The sequence below is a fragment of the Prosopis cineraria genome, unplaced genomic scaffold (genome assembly GCF_029017545.1).
Source record: "Prosopis cineraria cultivar Desert tree isolate PC_DT_omini unplaced genomic scaffold, ASM2901754v1 PC10, whole genome shotgun sequence".
NCBI lineage: Eukaryota > Viridiplantae > Streptophyta > Magnoliopsida > Fabales > Fabaceae > Prosopis > Prosopis cineraria.
The window spans coordinates 5,317,560-5,340,696 of record NW_026555341.1 but is presented as its reverse complement, the minus strand read 5'-3'; the positions used below and the strand labels follow the sequence as shown (position 1 = coordinate 5,340,696).

The 23,137-nt window shown below is 30.8% G+C and overlaps 1 protein-coding gene across 1 annotated transcript; it reads left to right on the top strand.

The window, feature by feature from the left end:
* The first annotated feature begins 4,814 nt into the window (after positions 1-4,814).
* Positions 4,815-5,752, top strand: LOC129284521 (ethylene-responsive transcription factor 1A-like). Its single transcript, XM_054920034.1, has one exon. The coding sequence runs from the start codon at positions 4,896-4,898 to the stop codon at positions 5,589-5,591; it is 696 nt and encodes a 231-aa protein (XP_054776009.1). The 5' UTR covers positions 4,815-4,895; the 3' UTR covers positions 5,592-5,752.
* The last annotated feature ends 17,385 nt before the right edge of the window (positions 5,753-23,137 follow it).

The window sequence follows — 23,137 nt, the reverse complement described above, 5'->3', positions numbered from 1 at the left end:
ATACATTTGATTAACTTTTTTAATTAAAATAGGTGTTACTAATACAAAGATTTGGTGACATAAAATTGAAACATATTTAAATTTGTCACTAAATTTGCATAATTTGACAAAAGTGTGATGACATGTATTTTATATTTATCACTAATTTATGTAATTAGTAACAAATTTCAGCCTGTTACAAAATTTTTGTCACTAATGTCTATGATTCAATACACTAAATATGTATAATGAATTTTTATTTTTTTTAACAGTGAACTTAGAAGAAATAGAGAGTCTATAAGAGAAGGAAGAGATTGAGAGAGCGAGAGAGGAAATCTAGACTCGGCAGAACAAGGGCAAAAGAGGGTAGGAAGATAATAGAATAGAAAGAGGGGAAACAAAGCACAGAAAAAAGTCAAAAACAAAGAAAATCGAAATTGATGAAGGGTTGAAAAAAAAAATAAAAAATAAAAAATCCTGGTTAGGGAGTAGGGACTTTTGGGTTTGAGTTGAAAATTCCCGGAGGGGTGGTTGGCTATAATTGGAAGTCAATACGTGGCAACACAAAGCAAGTGCATGCACCGAACCGCAATGTTTGAGCCTGGTCTTCCTTTTTCGCTGAATCCTACGTTGCAGTCTTCCTTCCTTCTACACCACTCCTACCACACTCCCTGCGGGCCCCACCCTCAGTCTCGTCTCATCTTTGAATTCCATCACCCATATTTATATTCCCACGTGTGCATATTATCCGAAGCTGCATGGAACCTTCCCCACCCCCAGCCGCATTTCCAATTTTTACTTTGTTGAATGATCCCAAACAACGTCCTTCTTCTTCTTCTTCCTCTTTTTAACTTTATCTATCATAATTTAAGTTAAAAGATTCAGTTCCTTGAATTTGTCTCCATTATTAATATGATCTTTCAAATTTTACTTTTATTAATTTGATTTTTTGGATTTTCTTAAGTTATCATGCTGAGTTTTTAAGTTTTACAATACAAGTGGGTAAGTTTCAAAGGATGCAAAATGCTGCTATGTTTGCCTGGAATAGTACGTTAGTTCGTTGGTGGAAGCAAACCTTTAATTAAAATTAATTTCTGTCTTCTCATTCACCACGAATATGTGAAAATCATAATTTGGACTGGATTGTTAATTATTGTTCTTCGTCTCTATGATTCTAATTAAAATCTCTGCGCCAAGGTTAGAAAAGGAAGCTGGAAATCCCATGCTATAAACAATTATATATTAAATATATGAAAACTTGAAAAGAAACTAATATTCGAATGACTTCAAAATGTCTTTAAACAGGATGATGATGAAATTGACACTACTGAAATTAGCCAAAGGACCACTTTCAAAAACTCGTGCATTACATGGAGTTTAAAAAAGTGATCCATAGCATTAGCGAGTCACGAATAAGAAAAAGAGTAGTATAACCTTGGGTGTGACCAACAAAAAGTTGATCCAATCTGTAAAGAATTTGTCTCATAACTCATAAAATTATGACTCCAAATCTTTTCAACCAATGTGAGAGAACTTTAAAAGGATTTTCTTAAATTATTATGCTAATTCTTTAAGTTTTAAAATACAAATATAATGTTAAATTAATATAATGTGTAAATTATATTGATAACTTGACACACACACACACACATATGTAATTAAATAAGAAAAAATTAACTTTTAAACCATTTTAATTTTTATCAATCTAGTTTTGACACTACATTTTGCTCTCTCTCTCGTTAAATTCTCAGTCTATTTTTTCATAAATAAAAATTATACTTTTTTAATTGACATGATTGTCATGAATATTTTATTATTTATTTGAGATTTAACAGAGTTATCTCTTCTTTAGACAATAAAAATTAAATTGATAAAAAAAAATCTCTCTAAAATAGATATAGGGCATCTTCTAAAAGCTTTACTTTATTCAAAATATAACGTATTGAGTAATTTTTATAATAAATTTTTTAATTATACTCCTAATTTATTTATTATTACTCTTTTTTAAAAAGTAATGCATTAAAATTTTAATTGTCATTATCAAAGTGCTTATATAGGATATTTAATGAGAATATAATTGAAAATATGTAAATTTTTGAAGAAGTTTATAATTTAACTAATATTTTTTAAGAGCTATGAATTAATTAATTATCAATGCCCGATATAGTGATCGGTGAGCAGTCTTGAATGTTGATAACTTAGAGAAAAAGAAGGTTTTATTATCGCTTAAACTAATATTGATAATTAAATAATACACCCAATTGTTGAATGGGACTTTGAGGAAGGCTGACCGAACCTTGGACTTTCGGAATGTCCAGTTACGTGCCGTAAATCCCTCCATGCTTGGATTCAAACAAGTTGAAATTCAGAAATTATACCTTAAAATTACGCCACTCTGGTTAGTAGGCTGTTAAATAATAGTAAAAAAAATTATATTAAAATCCCACGTTAAAAAAATTAATTATTATAAAATTTATTAATAATTGAACTAAAGTCCTTTAGGCAAAAGAAATAATTAAAAGTATTCACAATTGACTGTATTATTAATAAATTTTATAATAATTAAATTTTTTGTGTAAGAATTATTTTTAATTCTCTCACAATAGCATTGCCCCATACTATATTAATATTGTCGGGAGGGCCCTTGATTAAACCCCAGGAAAGGGGGAATTTCGTGCGTTTCATTTGTCAAACATCAATTACTCATTCAACGCTTGCAGTTACTTTATGCTTCGCGTTACTGGTCAAATCAATCATCTTATCTAATTGCTGGCTAAACTCTTTCATGAGTCCAAAAGCTTTGATAAAAAAGTCGGATTAGTTTACAATTACAGCGAGTGACGTCTTCATATTTATCAATCAATTTCCAATGAATGCTGGTCAAAAAATTAATTTCCAATGAATGCTAGTCCTGGATTTGTACATCAAACCTCGTATTTCCCTCAATAAACCACTTGCCAAAAAAGTCGTTTACTTATTACTCAAGAATTTTTTGTAATGCATATTTTGGGGGTTGAGGGGATGAAAGATTCTTAATTTATTTGTTCAAGAATTAGACCTTAACACGGTTCAAATGTATGTCACTGCACGTGCTTAACTAATTATTATTGTTATTATTATTTTATCAATGATCGTGAAGAATGTGAAAAGGACGCAATGATGTATGCACGATGCTTATTTTTTTAACGAACATTTCCCATGCACGATGATATTGTCAAATGTAAATTACACTTGTAATTTGAAGCAGGCTTTTTGAATCGCAAGGTTTGAATTTGAATGTCCTGTGGAGGAAAATGAAACAACTGAGTGAGGACCGAAGTATCTTGATTTTATTTCGTCTGAACGCAGGTGTGTAAAGACTGAAGAATGAATAAATAATATGTTAGGTGGGATTATTGACTACTTCTCTAGGGTAAAATATATACAAGATGGCTGCAAACTTGGTTTTTTCCCCAAGCTTGGAAGTTTCACATTTGTCGGGGTCGTGGTCCTTAAATCACATACCTGCTATTATCTCCTGTCGCTTTATACTTTTCGACGTCGATGTAATATTGTTATTGAACATTTGAACTATCAAAATGTTTTTTGGTTGGTCTCGCCACCTCTTAAAGCAGAGGCAGGTGGAGAGGTTCAAATTAAACTTCAAAGGTACCAGATCGGACTTCTGTTTGATAATTTAATTTAGAAAAAATATAATTTGAGATCTCTGCACTTTGTTATTGATTTCTACACTTTTTTTAAATGTTTTATCTTTACAATTTTATTTTTCAATATTTTTTATATTTTTCCTTTTATTTAATATAAACATCTGACATTTTTAGGTCGCCCGCAATTTTTTCCCTCGATGGAAGTGATGCTACTGGTTATTAATTAGAGTGAAGAGTCAAAAGTTCAATTGTTAATTTAGATTCTTAAATATATTTTTTTAAAAAAAAATTAAGAAATGGTTGCAAAGTATTCCTCCATTTAAAAATATAAAATATTTTTAATCAAATCTTATCCTCTAATAAAGTTATTTTCTACTTTTAAACTAACCTTATTTTTTTATATTTATCCTTATTAAACACCCTATAATAAATATAAAGTTACTATCAATATGAGTACTTTTGAAATAAAAGATAATGATTACACTTCAAAAGACTAAAAATAACTTACATTTTTTAATATCTAATTTTTTAAAAAATATTATATATATTTTAACAGAAGGAATATAAATTTTCATTTCTCTTTTTTCCACCAAGCGTTCATGTATTACAGCGGAAGATGAGTGACATTTGTAAAGGGAACCTTTAGTTTTTAAAAATAATCAAATTATGTTTTCGGCATGCATGTGGGTATTAATTATGATTCATAGCAATTTTTTCTAGTACCTTGATCTTGAATTGAATTTGGGACCTTACATAATGTTAGCAGTATTTTGTTGTGAATAATGATAATGTTATTTTGCTTCCCATGAAAGTAATTATTTCATGGTTTTTCACAGGTTTGTTTGTTGGTTTTGGTTCTCAACTAAATAGATTTCAGTTTACATTAAAAAAAAAATGAAAGTAATTATTTCATGAGCATCGTGGACCGGTAAGACGCCGACATAACTGCCTCGGATTAATAATAATTACGCCGCCTGTACCAGTCCCTCTCACACGTGAGGTTCATTAAGAAGCTTCCTACACAGCCTCCCAGCCCCTCCAAAAATCCTATTTCATAATTTTCAATTCATGTATCAACGCTAAATTGGGAAATTCAAAATTCAAATCACTTTCTGAAAACGTCCAAAATAACATTCAAAGACAAAATATCAAACGAAGACGGTTCCCCTGTATATATCCACTCATATCCCAACCCCATCGATCGCTAGCTTGCTCGCTTCCTAAATTCCATCAGCTTCAATCTCTATATCTTCCCACCAACCCAATCCAATGCAAACCCACGACACCATGTCCGGACCCACCGGCTACTACTCCGATTTAGTCTATCTGGAATCCATTCGCCGTCACTTGCTCGGTGAATCCGACGCTGCTCCGGTTGCTAAATCCAGTAACACCCCTGCTCGCGAACATTGGGGTGAATTGCCTCTCAGAGAGGACGACCCCGAAGACATGCTGCTTTATAGTGTACTCCGGGGCGCATTCCAAGTCGGATGGCCCCCATCGGTCCACGCTGGCTCACCGGAAACCGTCTGCTCCACTTTTCCATACGCCATTGCTGTGAAACCGGAACCGGATGTAGTACAGGTGGCGGGGGCGGCCCCGCGAGAGAAGGTGAAGGAGAAGGCGAGGCATTACCGAGGGGTGCGTCAGCGGCCGTGGGGGAAGTTCGCGGCGGAGATCCGAGACCCGGCTAAGAATGGAGCTCGGGTGTGGCTGGGGACATTCGAGACGGCGGAAGATGCGGCTATGGCATACGACCGAGCCGCTTACAAAATGCGGGGCTCGCGGGCTCTTCTTAATTTTCCACTCCGGGTGAACTCTGGTGAACCGGAGCCTGTTAGAGTGAGGGCGAAGCGGTCTTCTTCGTCGGAGACCGGGAAGGGAAAGGCGAAGGTGGCGAGAAGGGAGGTTGGAAGTGACGTGGCATCTCGTGCAAGTAGTGGACAACATCTATCGGTCGGCTGAAAATATGCTAAATGCCGTTCTGATGTGTCCTGTAAATTATGTGATGAGATGCTATGGAATACTAGGATTTCTGCATCATGCAGTTAGCCTGAGAGATCAAATTAATAAAGATGTGGCTGTATTCAATTCAATACATTTCAATAATAACTATTCCTTTTCTAGCGTTTGGGGCAGATGGGAGCCACATAATAATCTGATAATGCTTCATAGACATGAGTGCGACTGTATGATTTTCTTTCAATTTTATTCCCTTGCTCGTATCATCATTTCACCGATGCTTGCGCGTCAGATGCTCAAAATGTTTCACTCTTCATTTGAGATATATACCCTTCTTGATAACGAAATTAATGTTAGTGTGTGCGAGGGTGCGGCTTTTTTTTTAAAAAAAAAAAAACGCTGACATAACTATAATAACGGTTGTTGGACCGGTAATCACATTGTACTTCAGGTTCTTTATAGTTTTTTGTTTGGATCCCATTTTTAAAAACGGGGGAACAATCAGGTGGTAACGTACAATATAAGATAAAATATAAAATATTGATTACTAATTTATAATTCTAAAAAAATATTAGTTGAAATTCTAATTTTTTAATTATACTCTCATTAAACAGGAGTATAGTTGAAAAAAAATTATAAAAAATACACTGTATCTTATATCTTGGATCAAGTAAAATTTTTAATAAATGTGTTATGTTGTGGTTTGAATGGAGTTTGTCCTAATCTGAGGCATTTGTTTTCACACAACATATATGTTGACCTGAATAAGAATAAGAGAATAATAAGTTGCTGTGAAGGCTAAGCAGTTAAGAGCGAGGCTAGCAATTATCACTGTCAATTGATCAATTTACAATTTCCAGTAGCTTTTAAGCTCGGAATTATTTTCAAAGCTTTGACCTTGACTTTTCACCGTTTACTTTTATTCAAGTTCAAAGGATCCTTAAAAAAAACAAGATCGAACAACGAGGGTAAACTCAATAAATGGAAGACCAAACAAGATCCCGTGGGGCTTCATCCAACGATCATGATATTCTTCATCTGTAAAGTCCCCACGAATGAGAGTATATTTATTTCAGAGTTCAAAAAAGAAAAAAAGAAAAAGCCCCACGACAACGCGCAATCCACGGCAACATAACCTTAACGTGAGGCGGTGCAAATTAATGATTGGCAAAGTTAGCGAAGCTTTCAAATGACGTAAACTTTTGCAAGGATTGTGTCATCAATACTCTCCGACTTCCTGTCCTACACCCCACTATAAGCATGGAGAAAATTATATCAACACATCTAATGAGTCCATCGGTTTACTTGAATTTCTCTGGACCCAATTCTATTTATTGTAAACAACTTATATCAGTTGATTTTTTTTCCTCAGTTGATAAATAAATTTTTGTGCATGTTTGGGATTGTAGGTCTTGTAACTTAACAACCCATGTGCTTCGAATTAAGAGCTGAAGTATTTATCGGATGAGATTAGGGCCAGACAATTTGAGCAATCTAAAACAACAAAAAATATTCTAGTTGATAAAGATCCACACCATAACCTACAAAGTTATAGTTTTAAATTTCATTATTAATGTAAAGATCTTATTAGTAGACAATCTATAAATACATATGTAAGCACATCTATAAGCCCAAAGATATATTCTAGTTTTAAAAAATTTTGAAAGTCAACTCACCTAAATTTTTTTTTTACTTAAAAGAAATTTAAGCAGTCTACACCTCTATGGTTTCTTAGATTCAAATAAAATGTTTTCTTCGAAGTTTCAAAACTAATAACACATGATGAAGGTGGGAAAAAAGCCTGATAACTGTAGGCTAGTCAAGAGCATGAGTATAGAGATATAGATATATTATATATATATATATATTATTAAAATCAAATAGGATCAACCAGTTCAATTTGTTGAATTGAGAATTGATCCTAAATCTGGTTAGGTCACCATAAAAATTAAAAAATTTGAGAATCAGTCAAGAAATGGTCGAACCAGCCTCAAACTGATAGAACTGGCGAGGAACTGGTTGAAATGAACATTTTATTTTTTATTTTTTATTTTTATTTTTGTTTTTTATTCATATTTCCAAATTATAATTTATATGTGTTTTTTTACCAACAATTTATATGTGTTTATACCTAATAAACATTTTGAAATGAAAAAAATGTAAGAAATATGTATAAATCATGCATATATGTATATATTTTAAAGTTATAAATTATAAATTATGAAATAATTATATATATTTTGGATGAAAATATTGTAATATTGATGGACAATATCTTTTTTTATTGTATATATTTTTTAAAATTTAAACACTCATTTTTTGTTATTATATATGATTTTTTTTGTACTTTAAATATATAATATTTAAAATATATCAATTTATTCATGATTAGTTGAACCATGATTTAAATCATGGTCTAATCATTGTACCACGAACTAGTATCTCTCGATCAGTTTAATGGTCAGTTCAGTTTTCATAACATTGTAATTATAAGTTAAATTGCTCATAATAACCTATTGATTAAGATATCTGATAAAAAAGATCAAGTTTTAAAAATTTGTAAATATTCATTATGGAGTTGCAATCTAGTCGGATAAATGCATAACACAAATTTTCAAAATCTCTTGAAACTTGTGTTTGGGCTAAAACTAAACTAACACTGATTTAAAAGGACACAACAACCATAGCAAGAGCTGAGCTGAGTGAATGAAACGTCAAGCCTAGTAAAAAGTCCAATAATGACAAGGCTGGTCCATATCATGGTAAAATTACTTGACCAAGTCAACATAGGTCTTGGAATCCCTCAATACTCAAAAACTCCTAGTTAGACCATTGCCTTATACGAAACCATGATATCAACAAGCCTCTAATCTCGCAAGTAGAGGTGTATATGGATGGGTATGTGCCACTCGTGGCCTTACCCTTTACCTGCTTTGTGTTTGTCTAAATAAGTGGCCACCCACCCATATCCACATATACCTATTGCACCCATTCTAAAACAGATGCAAATGGTATGGGCAGGTTTGGGTCACCTGTTTAATAAAAACACCAATTTTCTTTAAAAAAAAATCAACAAAAAGCCCTAGCAAATGAACAACGCAAGAAGATGTGGGAAAGAGTCCCTAGATCAAAATAACAAAAAGGACAAATTTCAACAAAATTGAAATTGAAGCATTTTAAAACTGTTCAAGTGGGTAATTGTTCTCAACCAATTTTCCAAATGAAAACTTAGATTCTAGGAGGCAGTTTGCAATCCCAAATACTTAACCATGGAAAATTGCCAAGAACGTGAGGAGGATTCAGTAAATTAAGAGATAAAGACTATCCTTTACAGAATAATTACCAAGTGAGTTTACATTCAAAACCAACACATCATTCTGAATTTTTGATTATGCAAAGAAATGGGGAAAGATAGAATATTAGTAGCCACAATTGGTAGGTAACCAAAGTGAATCAAAGCATTACATCCATAAATCTATGAGAGCATTTCGAGCAGGTTATCGTGATACTGATAAGGAAGTAGGCCATCAGAGTTTACATTACTTAAAAGAAATGAAAATAGGTTCGGTTCAATCCAAAACATTACATCCATAAATCTATGAGAGCATTTTGAGCAAAAAGAACATATAAAGAGTGAATCAGAACATATAATTAGATCAAAAAGAACATATTTGATAAGGATAATAAGAACATATAACCAGCAGCTTAAGTGAATCAGAGTTTGCATTCAGATTTAAGCAGAAGCATAAATGTACAAATATAACCAAAGTACCGAACCAACAGCTAGCAGCAGTCAAGGAGAGGACGATAACAATGTGACTTACTCGATGTTGGCGAGACAGCGAGGGAGTGACAACAAGTAGATGAGATAGGATGAGAGGAAGAACAGCGAAGGTGAAGGCGAAGCTTGCATAAAGGCAAACGCCGAATACTGAAGCTGAAGCTAAAATATCTTGCAGTCTCACTCGACTTAGGCTGTCAGGCGAACAGAAGAGGGGAGACGGCCGAAGGAGGCAGAGGCGACTGGCTCTGGTTGGCGAAGGCGAACCCCGAACGAACGAGAAGCAGAGTAGAGGAGAGGTAGCTTGGTTAGCTGCTTAGTTAAGGCACAGCCACGGGTTAATATCACTTTAAGAACCTTGGCCTTTGCTTTTTTAAGTTTTTGAATTTTTTTTTTCAAACATCACCCTAGGCCCAGTTGAAAGGAACAAAGCCAAATAGAGAAAATTAAATAATTTTATTCAAAATAATAATAATAATTATATACAATGGGTACAAGCTACCTGTGACCTTACCTATCACCCACCTATTTTTTAACTTGCGGGTATATACCCGTCTATACCCATTTTTTTTTTAGAGAATAAGTATGGGTTAACCTGTTTTAGTACGGGTCAAGTGGGTACGTAGTTCATAAGTAAATTACACATTTCTATTCACAGATTGTGACCTTCACTTGCAAAAATTTTGAAATGTGGGTTAATAGTTAAAAACAACTAACGATAGCCGACACACACTAGCCCTTACTATAAATATCAGAACAATTACAAAGAAAATACATCACAAAAAAATTCACACAACACCTCAATACTCTCAAGAGTTCTTTTATTTATTAACATTTAGCCTTAGTTTATATTCCAATTTAGTGTACTTTTTTTCAGTTTACCTATTGTAATTCGTCCTTACAAACATTACTTTAATCAAAATTATTTCATTTTATCTCAAATCACATCTCTATATCTGGATAAATTAAAGTAAGGGAGTCCAAAACTTCATTTATTTGAGATTTAATGTTTCTAGCATGCTTAATATATTTTGTTGTTTGCAGAGAATAACTTGATTGTAAGGTCTATAATTTGCAATAAACTTCAAAAGCTGGTGTTTCTCCCTAATTTATTTTTTGTTCATGATCCTTTTTGTACAGCTTTTCCTTATTACCATGTATGCTCTGTTTGCATAAAAGGAAAAGTAGAAAGAAAAAAACGAAGAGAGAAGATTAGAGGAAGAAGTTTCTAAAAATAGAAAAATTATTGTTATTTTAAGAAGTTTTCTTTCATAATTTATTTCCTTTTCTATTTTTCTTCTCAATCCAAGCAAGGGTGAGGGTGGCAAGATAAACGAAAGCATGAAGGCGCGATGTCAAGTGATCTTAATGGCGCAGTCAATGGACGTCTCCACATCTTTCGCGCATCAATCAATCAATTAACCGTAAAATAGCTCCCAAGTCAATTACTTTGGGATCGTTAAAACTAGCTTGCGATGTGATCTTGCTCACTCATTCTTCTGTTTGATTCCAACTTTTGATATTTTGGAAATCTTAAACGATCACTATTATATTTCTTGCCCAAACGGATCCAAACTTTCAGGATTACTATTTCTTGCCCAAACTGATCCAAATACAGGATAGCTATTATTAACAGTAACTTTATGAGTTTTTCGGGAATGTCATTGGCATAGTTATTTAACCTGATTGTTTGTCTTGAGATTCAAACTTGAGACCTTAAGATAAGATAATTCAACTTCATAATCAATTGAACTAAAGCATCATTTAGTTTATTGATCACTCATTCTATGTGACTTTTTTTTTTAAATAAACCAATTGAACTAATTTACAAATTAAAGTAAGAATTATTTTAGATCATAGTATTAAAGATGATAATTTTAGTTTAAAACATATTATTTAATAGTGTATTAATAAAAAGAAGGATGAAAATAAAATATAAAAAACAGAAAGTTTGTACAACATAACTACAGTGTGAGATATGTCCTATAAGGTTTTAAAAAGAAAGAGAGCTCGCTATAATTAAAATAGATTAAAGTATGCCTATTGCCTTTAATTTTATATAAAATTTTAATTTAATTCCTTAATTTTATAAAACAACTTTCAAGTCCTTTAGCTTTAATACTATTACTTTTAAGTGATTATTTTTGTGTCAATTATTATTATTTAAAAAATTATACTTAATATATTAACATTTGAGTAAGTTTTATTAATATTTAAAATTTTAGTGTAAAAAATTTTTATGATAAAACTAAGGGAGAATGTCTGCTCAAAAAAAAAACTAAGGGAGAATGCTAGATAGGTCCTAAAGGGATCAACTAATTCAATTTAAATTTTAAGTGCCAAATTTTAAGAATTTACAAGTTTAGCTCTCAATTTTACAATTTTATTTTAATGAATTTACAACTTGTATCACAAATTTTAACAAAAAAGACAATTTCATTTATTATTCAACCATATTAAAACTTGAAAAAATAAGTTATAAATTTATCACAATGAAATTATAAAATTGAGAGCTGAACTTGTAAATTTCTATAGTTTGATACTCGAGACTTAATTTAAATTAATTAATCCCCTTATGACCTATCTATCATTCTCCCTAAAACTAACGATGTTAGAGTTAAGTGATTAAAATGACACTTTATAAAATTAAAGGAATAAAATGAAATCTGTTAAAGAACTACAAATATACTTTAACCAGTAAAATATAAATGAAAGGAAGCAACACATTATGCTTTTTAAAAAAATCAAAGCCATAGCTAAGTTTTCAAGCTTGATTATTAAAAAGATATTTAATAACATGTATTTTATAGCAATTAATATCCTAAAATATTTTTAAATACAATGCCACCTTAACATTTATAAAAATAGTACAATATTGTCCCAAATATGACGTGTGATTGTTAGTTGACCTTACCATACTCAGGTGGCATGTCAACATGCAACATCATAATTTTACAACTTTACAAAATGTCATGATAATAAAGAGATTTTAAACAACAAAACAAAACAAAATATATTTACTATGATATAAAAGTTTAAAATCAGTTCTCAAATTTATGATTATTATTGTTTTTGTATAAGATAACCATGATAAAAAAGAGTTAAACTTATTTTCAACAGCTTTCATAATTATAAAAATATTTACCAAATAAAAATATCTTTAAAAACCAACCTTTGTAAAAAAAGAGTAAACTAGTTTAAAAGGTTATCAAAATTATAAAAGTTTAACCTTATTATCTAAAATCATATACAACGCTCTACCATCATAAAATAGATTTCACCACGGTAGATAAAAAGAACTTAAAAATAAATATTCAATTCCACAAAATTCAGGCTTGCTAAATGTTATTTTATTTTTCATTATTATTATTTTCTTTTAATTAAATCCTAAAAATTTCTTTTCCAGACTGCAAAATTGCTTGTAATTCATTTATTATTTAGAAATTAAATTTTAAGATGTTATACAGCATGCCATCCAACTCACTTTTCTTTTTAAATATCTAAAACAGTTTTCATCCAAAATCACGAGCAGCGTCATCGAATTCTCTAGCCCAAAAAAAAAAAAAAAGAGCGTCGTTGAATTCAAACTCCGAAAAAAAGTTTGATCCAACTCCCTTGCAGTGTGGTCGAATTTGAACTTTGGTACAGGCCCATGATGAAGAAAGATGGCTTGTTCCATGATAACAATTTTTAGAATTAAGAAACATTGCAATAAGAAACAAAAACCGAAATAGGAAGTATTTAGTATTTACAGATTACAAAATTGGAAGTCATGAAACCTGTTGGAGAACCATGAATTACAAGGACCATAGGAATGCAAGAATTACAATCCCCCTACACCCAGAAATCACAGAATCAAGATATATACCCTAAATTCCTAACGGACAGGAAAAAGGGGTTAAAAAAAGAATCAAAGTGGATTGAAGTTCAGCGAACATATGTGACTTTCAATAATGAGAAGGATAAAAAAATTATAAAAATGATTAATGATTTGCTCACTTCTGTACTGCCATCCATTTCTCAAATGCAGAAAATTTAATCCCTTTTCTTTTTCTTTTGGTTCTTTACAACTTTGGAGAAAGAGAGAAAAGGGGGAAAACAAGACGACCTTAAATTAAACCTGCTTGAGGAGTTAAAGAATCAGAGCCACAAGGTGCCTGCTTTTTTGAGAAAGTGGACATGTGAGGGATTTGGCTTTGATCAGAAGCTCTCGTTTTTTTTGTTTTTTAAATAAGTGAGTAAGATGCATGAAGCTGGAATAGAAGAGCTGAGAGTTTTTTAAACTTGAACCAATTTTTTTTTTTTAAAGAAAAGGAGCTGCAAGCGCAGCACATTTGGAGAGGGAAGGAAAAGGAAAAAAAATATTATTATTAATATTAAATCTATATAAATATATATATATATATATATATTAAAACATTGTAAAAAAAAATAGCACATAAGGAAAAGAAAAGAAAAAGATAAAAAAATTATTATTAATATATATATAATATTTTTTTGAAAAAGAAAATTTAAATTTTTTTTCAAACAAGTCCAAAGGAGATAAAAGTTGTGACTTTGAATTTAAACCTGAAATGAAAGTCATGACTTTGATCTTATCTGAAATCTCAAAGTCGTGAGTCTAAAGTCATGACTTTTGTTAGAACTTTCTTGACAGCAAAATTCTGCAGCACTATGTTTTCAAAAATCTAATTTGTTTACCTCTTAAAGCCTTTTTCAAGCACTATATTCACTCCAAGATCAATCTCTAACCATCATTCATCAACCACACACAATTTCTTTTAATTAAAATGCAATCAACCCCCAAAAAGAACCATTTTTCATGGGAACCAAACTAAAAAAAATTGCATTTACTTCAATAAGCTCAAAATAATTGCCAAGACAAGTTTATAAGTATAAAAACAATTTAAATAGCTTGACTTCCCTAAAATTTTACTTCCTTTTGTGCTCTTTTGTTCTTTGGCCACATTTATTGCTTCTCCAAAGGCTTATACTTCCTCATATCTTCTGTCGAATGCTCTCATTATTAAACTTGAGCTTATGATTGTGACATATGCTCTACATTCATTGTCATGCTTCTTGATTTTAGACTTGGCTTTGCTCTTCATGTTTTGTATCCTTAGTTCAAATCTATTATGTGGAAGCTAGACCTTGTTTAAACATGTTATGCAAAGTGCTGTTTTGTGCTAGCTTCATTTAATCTTGTTTGCTTTAAGTTTGAACCTTTATTCTTACTTATGCTGGCTGTTGCTTATTGGTGTTGCATTGTGCGCTTTCTTACAGGCAATGGGTAAGAAAAGTATCCCACTTTCTAAAAAAGCCAAGGTTACTGAGGTTGGTAAAAGTTTCAAGGGATTGGGATGGGATAAAACTCGACTTGTCACTGCTTTGATTCAAGATTATTTTGAGCAAAATTTGAAGGAGAGAAAAATAATTTAAGAAAGACCCTTCCCTTTAAGATAGTTTGAACAATTTTACAATGATTTGCATGATGTCTATCATGCCACTAGCCTCATCCGTGAATAGAGCCATGTCTCTCAGCCGCTTGTTGAAGCTTACTATGCCTATGTTGCTTGCAAGGATACCTTGTGATGTAAGGTACGGGGCAAATGTGTAGAAATCATTGAGGACACATTTCGAAAGGTGTACAACCTTTCTCTAATAGAAGAGTACCAATATACCATTTACAAGAATGATAGAAATCAATTGCCATTTGACGATGTAGTCCAAGTACTATGCCTTCCTGACAAAAATATTTGGCAACATGACACTCATGGCAATCCCAAGAGCATTCTGTGCTGTAATTTGAATAGGACAACTCGTATATGGTAGCACTTCTTGGCATCAAATGTTATCCTAGTGACCCATATGAGTAATGTAATTGTTGATCAAGTTGCCCTTTTGTATTCTTTAATGATGAGGCAACCTGTCGACTTTCCAAAGATCATGTTTGAATATATGCGAAAGTTGCCCATAAGCAGATATCGCAAGCAGGCATTTGGGTTCCCACACTTGATTACTCAAGTATGCTTAGAAAAGAAGGTTCCTACTTATTCGAAGAATCTTATGCTTCCTCCTTTTCCTAAGTTCAATTACAAAGAAATTAGATGTGCTGAGGGACCAAGAGATGTGCCAGATTAAGCTGCGAATGGTGGGAGGCATATTGATCCACCTCATGTTGAGCCTACACTGAGCAACCTCATAGCACTCATCCAGAATATGCATGAGGGCCTCCAGAGCTAGTTGGATCGAATTGACTTTAGGCTTTACCACATTGAGCTATTTTTGCATTAGAGATTTCAAATGGACTTGCCAGATGAAGAAGAGGAGGCCAATACTAATGTTGGCCAAAACTCAAACACTCACACTGACTAGCTTCACCCTTCTTTACTTTACTTCCTTTTATTTCTATTTTTAATTCTAATTAACTATTGATTAGTTCTTTTTGGATAAATATGGTTAGTTATGATTTTTTGATATCTTTTGTACAGGGTTAACTTTAATTTTGTTGTAGCTAATATGTGATACTTTGACTAATCTCTTGTAACTAATTATTCTATGATAACTTGTGTACATGCTGGTGTAGTTAGTTGAATTTTTAGACTGCCTATGGACATATCTCAATTATATTGTTATAGGTTTCTAATTTTTTGTGCCTCTCATGCACCTTTTTTTTTCTGGTTAAGTTGCACGAGAGAGGGCCCTCATTTTACCCTTTTGACAGTGTAGACACTGTTGAATTTAAGTTTGGGGGTGAGGGTATTATTTTGGTTGATTTGACATGAACTTCAATTTTAAAACTTAGCTATTTACTGTTCGTCTCTTCTAAAATTTGAGCTAGATTGAGAAATTATTTATTGAACAAAACGCATAATCCAATGATAGAACGTTGCTTAAACCGTATGTTTTATAGGAAGTTGTAATCAATATTTTGGCATGCTTGATTTACAGGATTAAGGCTTGCTTTTTAGTAATTTGTGAAATTTTCTTTTGCAATTTTGAATCAGACAATGATTTAAATGCCTCTATTAGAAAATTTTGTGGTAAGTTTATGTACATTTTCTTTCACAATTGATAAACTCTAGAACCTATATTGGAAACTCTTGAGGCATTTTAATCACTTCGCATGATATTAAAATATGATTTGGACATTCTTTTAAATGCGTTTGAGCCTTTCAAGCCTACCTATTGCATCATTTCCACTTGAACCCCTTTTTGAGCCTGGAATTGAAAATTTTATGTATTTCTTTTTAAAACCTACATTAGACCCTAGCCTCTACAATTTGAAAAACCATGAACTGCCCTACTCTTGAGATAACTGATAAAAAAATTGTGTGCTAGTGGGAAAGATTGGTTTAGTTATTCAAGGAGCTGTTGTTGTAAATTTGGGTGTGAGGAATGAAAATGAAGTTTGAAATTCTACTAATTGTGCTCCTAGAAAGAATGTAAAAAAATAGAAATATACATGAAAAAAAATTGCAAAAAAAAAGAGTTTCAATATCAATAAAATTGGAGTACAAGGAATGGTATTTGAGATAAGTTTGGGAAAAAGTATTTGACTAGCAAGGATAGAATGGTTGGCTTCTCATTGTCATTTATCTCAAGTTCTTTGAATTTCATTTATTCTTTCATTTCAATTAGCCTAAAACCTTCGGCCACGTTACAAGCTTACAAAGTCCCATTGAAGTGATCTTTTAGTGGAGAGAGAAGAAGAGTTTAGCCATATGAAGTCTTGATATTGAGTTTGTTTCATGCATATTGAGTTGTTACATTTTGACTTGATAGTTGCAGGAAAATCATTCTCTGGTCTCACAAACACATATTTCTAAATTGTTAGAAAGCATGATCTTAATTTGTAAATCAGGCATTCCTTTGTATTTCACTGCTATCCTCTTTAATATATATTTGGAGCAACTAGTGAGGATATTTTCATGCATGCTTAGTAGATGAATAATTGGTCAATCTAGTTGTTTTATTACTTGTTTTACTTGAGGACGAGTAAAAATTTAAGTTTGGGGGTATGTTAACCTCTAGAAATTCATGTTATTTAATCATATTTTCCTTAGATTCTAATCTATTTTGGTTTAATTGTATATGTTTTTATTGCTCAAATTAAGAAAATTTGCATTTTATTTTAGGCTTGTGTTCTTGGCTTTAATTTGATATTTTTAGCCTAATTTCATATTATTTTGATTGAAGTTTTGATTAAAAGCATTTTTGAAGTTTTGTGGATGTTTTTGAAAGGCTTTTGGATGAAGAAATTAAGAGCAAAATAAATAATTTTTGTTAGCTGTAAAAACAGTGCAAAACTATCAAAGTCGTCCCAAAGTCGCAACTTTCATTCATGATTTTCACCACTATCAAAAAAATGATGCATTTCATTTATAAAAAATTAGTTGGCTAAGACACATGTAAGCTCAGAGCTCGACCCATAATGCATTCTTTAGACTTTTAGACACATTTGGAGCTTGGTTGTGCTAGGGTTTGGACATTGGAAGAGTTGAGATCAAGAGATTGAAGCTTTGAAGACATTTAGAGCTCTTTTTCTTTAGTTTTGCTATTCTTCTTCCCTTTCCTATCTTGTAATCTGAAATGGGTCTACTTATTTTGTATATTTGTAGTTTGTGGATAATTATGAGTAGCTAAACCCTTTGTTCTAGGATTATTTGGAACCCTTGTATGGATTAACACTATGTTCCTCCTCTCTTTTTGTGATTAATGATATATATGTGTTTATTTTACTCTTTCCTTAAGGCTTCTAAGTGATTGACCACCATTTAGATGTTGGGTTCACTCAATTGATGCTTGAGAGGGCTAGGTTGAGTGTTCTGGGTAAAGTTATGTAAGAACTTGGTATTTGCATGTTGAATGGATGGTTTTGCTAGTAAGATAGAGATATACTTGCTAGCCTTGCATAGCCACATTAGGATTGGTGTTTAAAATTGAGTTTTATTAATTGTAATAAGAGATTGAACAATTAATTTAACTAAACACTTGTTCATGACTTGAGAGAACTTGTCTAAGTATTTTTAGAACCCTAGGTTAGCACTTGTTTTCATTAAAAGCATTTACGAGAGGAGGTAATTTTGGTGTTATGAAATACAAGAGGGATAAATAATCTTAGGTCCTAAATTGTGTTGGAAGTTTGTAAATCACTCACTTTTCTTTATTTTTTAGTGTTAGTTTCATTTGCAAAATCATTTTCACCTAACTTTGTGTTGTTCAACTTGATCGAATTTATTTAATCTTTTGCTTGATTATAGTTTTTAAATAAATTCTCGAGGGAACGATACTTTACTCATTTTAGATTACTTACTACGACCTGTACACTTGCGGTCAGCAACATAATCCATAACAAATCTTATAATTCAATAAATTCAAACTAAAATAAAAATATAAGTACTCTTATTAATTTACTTTGAAAAAAAGAGATTTATTTTATATTTACAATAATTAAATGAAAAATTAAAATATTGTTATGCTTTTAATTAAATAATTAATTTTTATTGATTTGCATCATTTGATTAAAAATATTTTATACATAAGAATAAAGGGAGTATCATCTTATAAATAAGATTGATGAGTGTGATAAGGATACAAGTGTAAATGCTAAATTACAAGCAGCGTTTAAGGAATCTTGGAGTTCTTAGGCCCATTTGTGGAGGCACATCATCACAGTTGATCAGCGAATTAAGTGTGTGCTCATTTAGTGTTTTGTTAACTTTTATAGGCAAAGAAATGCAAATTGGTGATTAGTATGGCAGATGTTGATGCACATATACTCCTTTTGTTCTATATTATTTATACGTGATTAACAACATGTTTTATAAGAGTCAAGAAAAATCTTAAAAATTTATTAATTTTATTCAAAATTTTAATTTTACTCTTATTATATACTCCCTTCATTTAAAAATGTAAGAAATTTTTTAAGAAGTTGGATGTTCAAGAATGTAAGGCATTTTTAATCTTTCAAGGTGAAATCATTGACTTTTTTTTTAAAGTTCCCCTATTGATAATGACTTTATATTTATTATAGGGTATTTAATAGGGATAAAGATAAAAATATAGGGTTAATTTAAAAGTAGGTAATTACTTTATTGAGGTGTGAGATTTGATTAAAAATACTTTATATTTTTGAACGAAAAAAGTATGCGTAATTTAACAATATATTTTTCTCTCCCATGTTTAATGGAGGGTAAAACATTTTTTTATATAAATTTAAGGTAAAATAACATACAAATCTCTTTGAAATAAAAAAAAAGATAATTTAGTCCCACAAAATGTGATAATCACAATAAAGTCTTAAGAGATTTCTTTGAGAATAAATTTTTACGTGAAATTACTCCAATACCTTTTTGTAACTAATTTTATATGATTCACAAATTTAATATAAATATTTATAAGTTTAATTCTACCAATAATTAAATGATTTTTTAAATTATAAAAAGTATTAAAATAATTTCACACAAAAATTAATTTTTAAAAAATTTCTTTAAATTTTATTGTAATTATTATATTTTGTGAAATTAAATTATTATTTTTTTACTTTAAAAAGATTTATATGATAAAAAAATTTTAGGAGTAAAAAGAGAGTGATAATTTATTGAGAGAGTCAATGTCGGAAAGGAAATGATGGAAAATCAGATTGATTGGACTGTTTACCCAAGCCCATCCTGTGCTTCAACTTCATCTGATCTGTGCCCAAAATAACTACTTTTAAGTTTTATACTTTGATGGACCTCGTACCACCACTACCACCATCACTCCTACTGCTACTGCTGCTGCTGCTGCTGCTGCTATTGCTACTGCTACCACCACCACCACCACTACCACTACCACTACTGCTGCTACTACTACTACTGTTACTGCTGCTGCTACTAGTATTGTTATTATTATTATTATTATTATTCAAGATTAAGTTGTCCAGATAATTGGTTAATACCCCAAAGGGCAATTAATCTTACTTGATTTTCGGCGTCCTAAAATCATGGGCCAAATTAAACTGACAGAATACTGTTTACATTTTGCTATCTTGGTACACTTACAAAGTTTGTTAAACTTATATTAATATTTTATTTTATTTTATTTCCAAGTTTAAAAATACAAATAAAAATTTATTACTTAAATTTTAGAATAATAAATCATATTATGAATTTAGTAATAACAATTGACCAAAGATTGTTATTAACTTTTCTCTTGTAGTTATGTACAGAGTCTACAATATGAAGAGTACTAGAGATTGCAAGAGTAGAAATCCATAACATCTTGATGAATAATTTATTTTGATTCAATTGTAATCAGTGAATGGGGACACTATATTTGACAATAGAAAATATCTTTTCTCATTTTGAAATGTATTTTAAGTTTGATTCTTTCCATTTTGTACCATCATTAATCTGTTATAATTATAAATCAATTTGATTAAATTATAACAAGGATTAAATGGAAAAAATATCTTGAAACCCTTTCTTCATAGGCATCTGAAATCTTAAACCTTTTTTTAGAGCATATTTGTCCTGAAAGTTTAACAAATAGAGCATTACCTAAAGTTTGATCGAGATATTTTATAATTTTACTCTTTTTTGTTTTTGCTTTTTTATCTTCATTTTCACTCGTGGGGATAAAAAAAGTTAAATAATTCACTAGAGAACAAAATCATAAACTAAACATAGAAGAAATGAGGGAAAAAAATATAAAAAAATATTATCAATCAAACTTTAGTTTAATAGTCCACATTTGTGATTTTTAATGGGGATGAAAATGCTCTGTTTTTTAAACTTTGAGGCAAAAATGTTACAAAAAAAATTTTAAGATATCAGGCGTTATTAAAAAAAATTTGGAGTATTTTTGTCTTTTAACATTTATAACAATAATGTCAATTCAAAAACTATCAAACGTGCACAGTAAAATTTAATCAAACCACATATGTACTATCTCGAAGGATGAAAAACTACAACAACATTCATGAAAACACCCCGCGTAAGAGTTCATATCAGATAAACATTTTGTTTGATGATTTAAAAGATTTGGATGTAATTAACATATGAAGTTAAGAAATAATGAGAAGGATAAATGGGTAAATTATTCCTGAATTTTAGCTCAAATAATTATAGACTATGAATTTGTTTATTATGCAAATTATTTTCCTAACTTTTAAAAATAAGGCAATCTAACCTCTATAGTTATAAAGTTAACCTTAACTGTTAATTAATTGATTAGGAAATGGTAAAAAATAACACCAAAAATTATAAAAAAATTATCAAAAAAATCATAATAAGAGATCTAAAAGTTACAAACAATGTCCTAAAAAAAATAATCATTTTTCCATCATTTTTCGATCAATTAACAATCAAATTTAATTTTTATTAAAGATAGAAGCATGATTGCATTATTTGTCAAAAGTTGAAAAAAACAAGTTTTATAATAAATAAGTTAAGAATCTATGATATTATTGAATTTAAAATTAAAAAGATAATTTGTTCGTCTATGGTGAAGAGAATGTCATGCAACCACCGAGAAATGCAAGTCAAATCACTGAAGTTGAGAAACAACTTATAATTATCCCTCTTTTTTTGGGTGTCACGGAGGCATCTGGTAGTGTGAAGACGCTTGCAATCAATATTCCTCCTTCAGCCCTTAACGGCGAACCCAATTTTTCTTAGCCCCCTTCTGTCCCCATGGTTTGGTTTCACCTGATCGCATCACTGGGCTCTTATTCTTTTTCCAGGCTTTTATTCTAAAGTGTCTGGCTTTTATTACTCTTTGCGTGGTTATTCTAGATTTGTTATTGTCAAAGATATGCCTTGTAACTATATTTAGAACTCGGGAGAATGGGTTTTCAAAAAAGAAAAAAAAAATCCTCCTATTCTCATTTCCATTTTATACCAAACATGGCATAAGAATGTGTAAATGTTAGAAGGAGGAAGATTAATTTCATGTAGGTTGGCATCTTTTCACAACTAAAGCTTTCATGCATGTGGAATAAATTCAAGGGAAAATCGAAGTGAAAAAAAAACGGGTGAAACATTTGAAAAGAAGTAACAAGCATTGAAGATCCTTGAAAGTAATTAATTATAGATTTGCATTGATGATTTTTGAAACTCAATTAAGCACTGTCAATACAGATTCTTAAGGGTGTTTTGAAACTTGTGGCAAATTATAAAAGGGTTGAAGTTGCACAATATGAAATATGCAAATAACAATGATATGTTATAAAATATTATGATTCTTCTCAAGTCCTTAAAGAACTTTCAGACATTAATGATTTTTTTTGTAAAATAACTAAAATACCCCTAGTTTTAAATAAGTAAATAAATATTAGTGACTACTTTAGTTTAAGTAATGATTATTTTTTTTTAATAATGATTAGAATGGAATAATCAATTACAATTTTTATTGTGTAAAATTTTGATTAATTGAAATTCAAGTATTGTAAATATTTGTAACTTTTTTAGTTTAGGGTTAAAGGGCAAAAATGCCCTAGAATTTTTTTTTCAGGGGCGTCTAACACGTAAAAATTTTTTTAAAACATTTTTGTCCCATCGTTAAAAATTACAAATGTTGATTGTTAACTAAAATTTAACCAAGGATTAAATGATATATTTGCCCTATAACTTTTTTTTAAGGGTGCTAGGTATCCTAAACTTTTGTTTGGAGCATATTTACCCTAAAAGTTTCAAAAAGAGAGCAATTTTGCCTTACCGTTAGTATTAATTGCTACGTTGACTTTAATTGCCGTGTGTAGCCACATTACATTTTTAAAAAAATT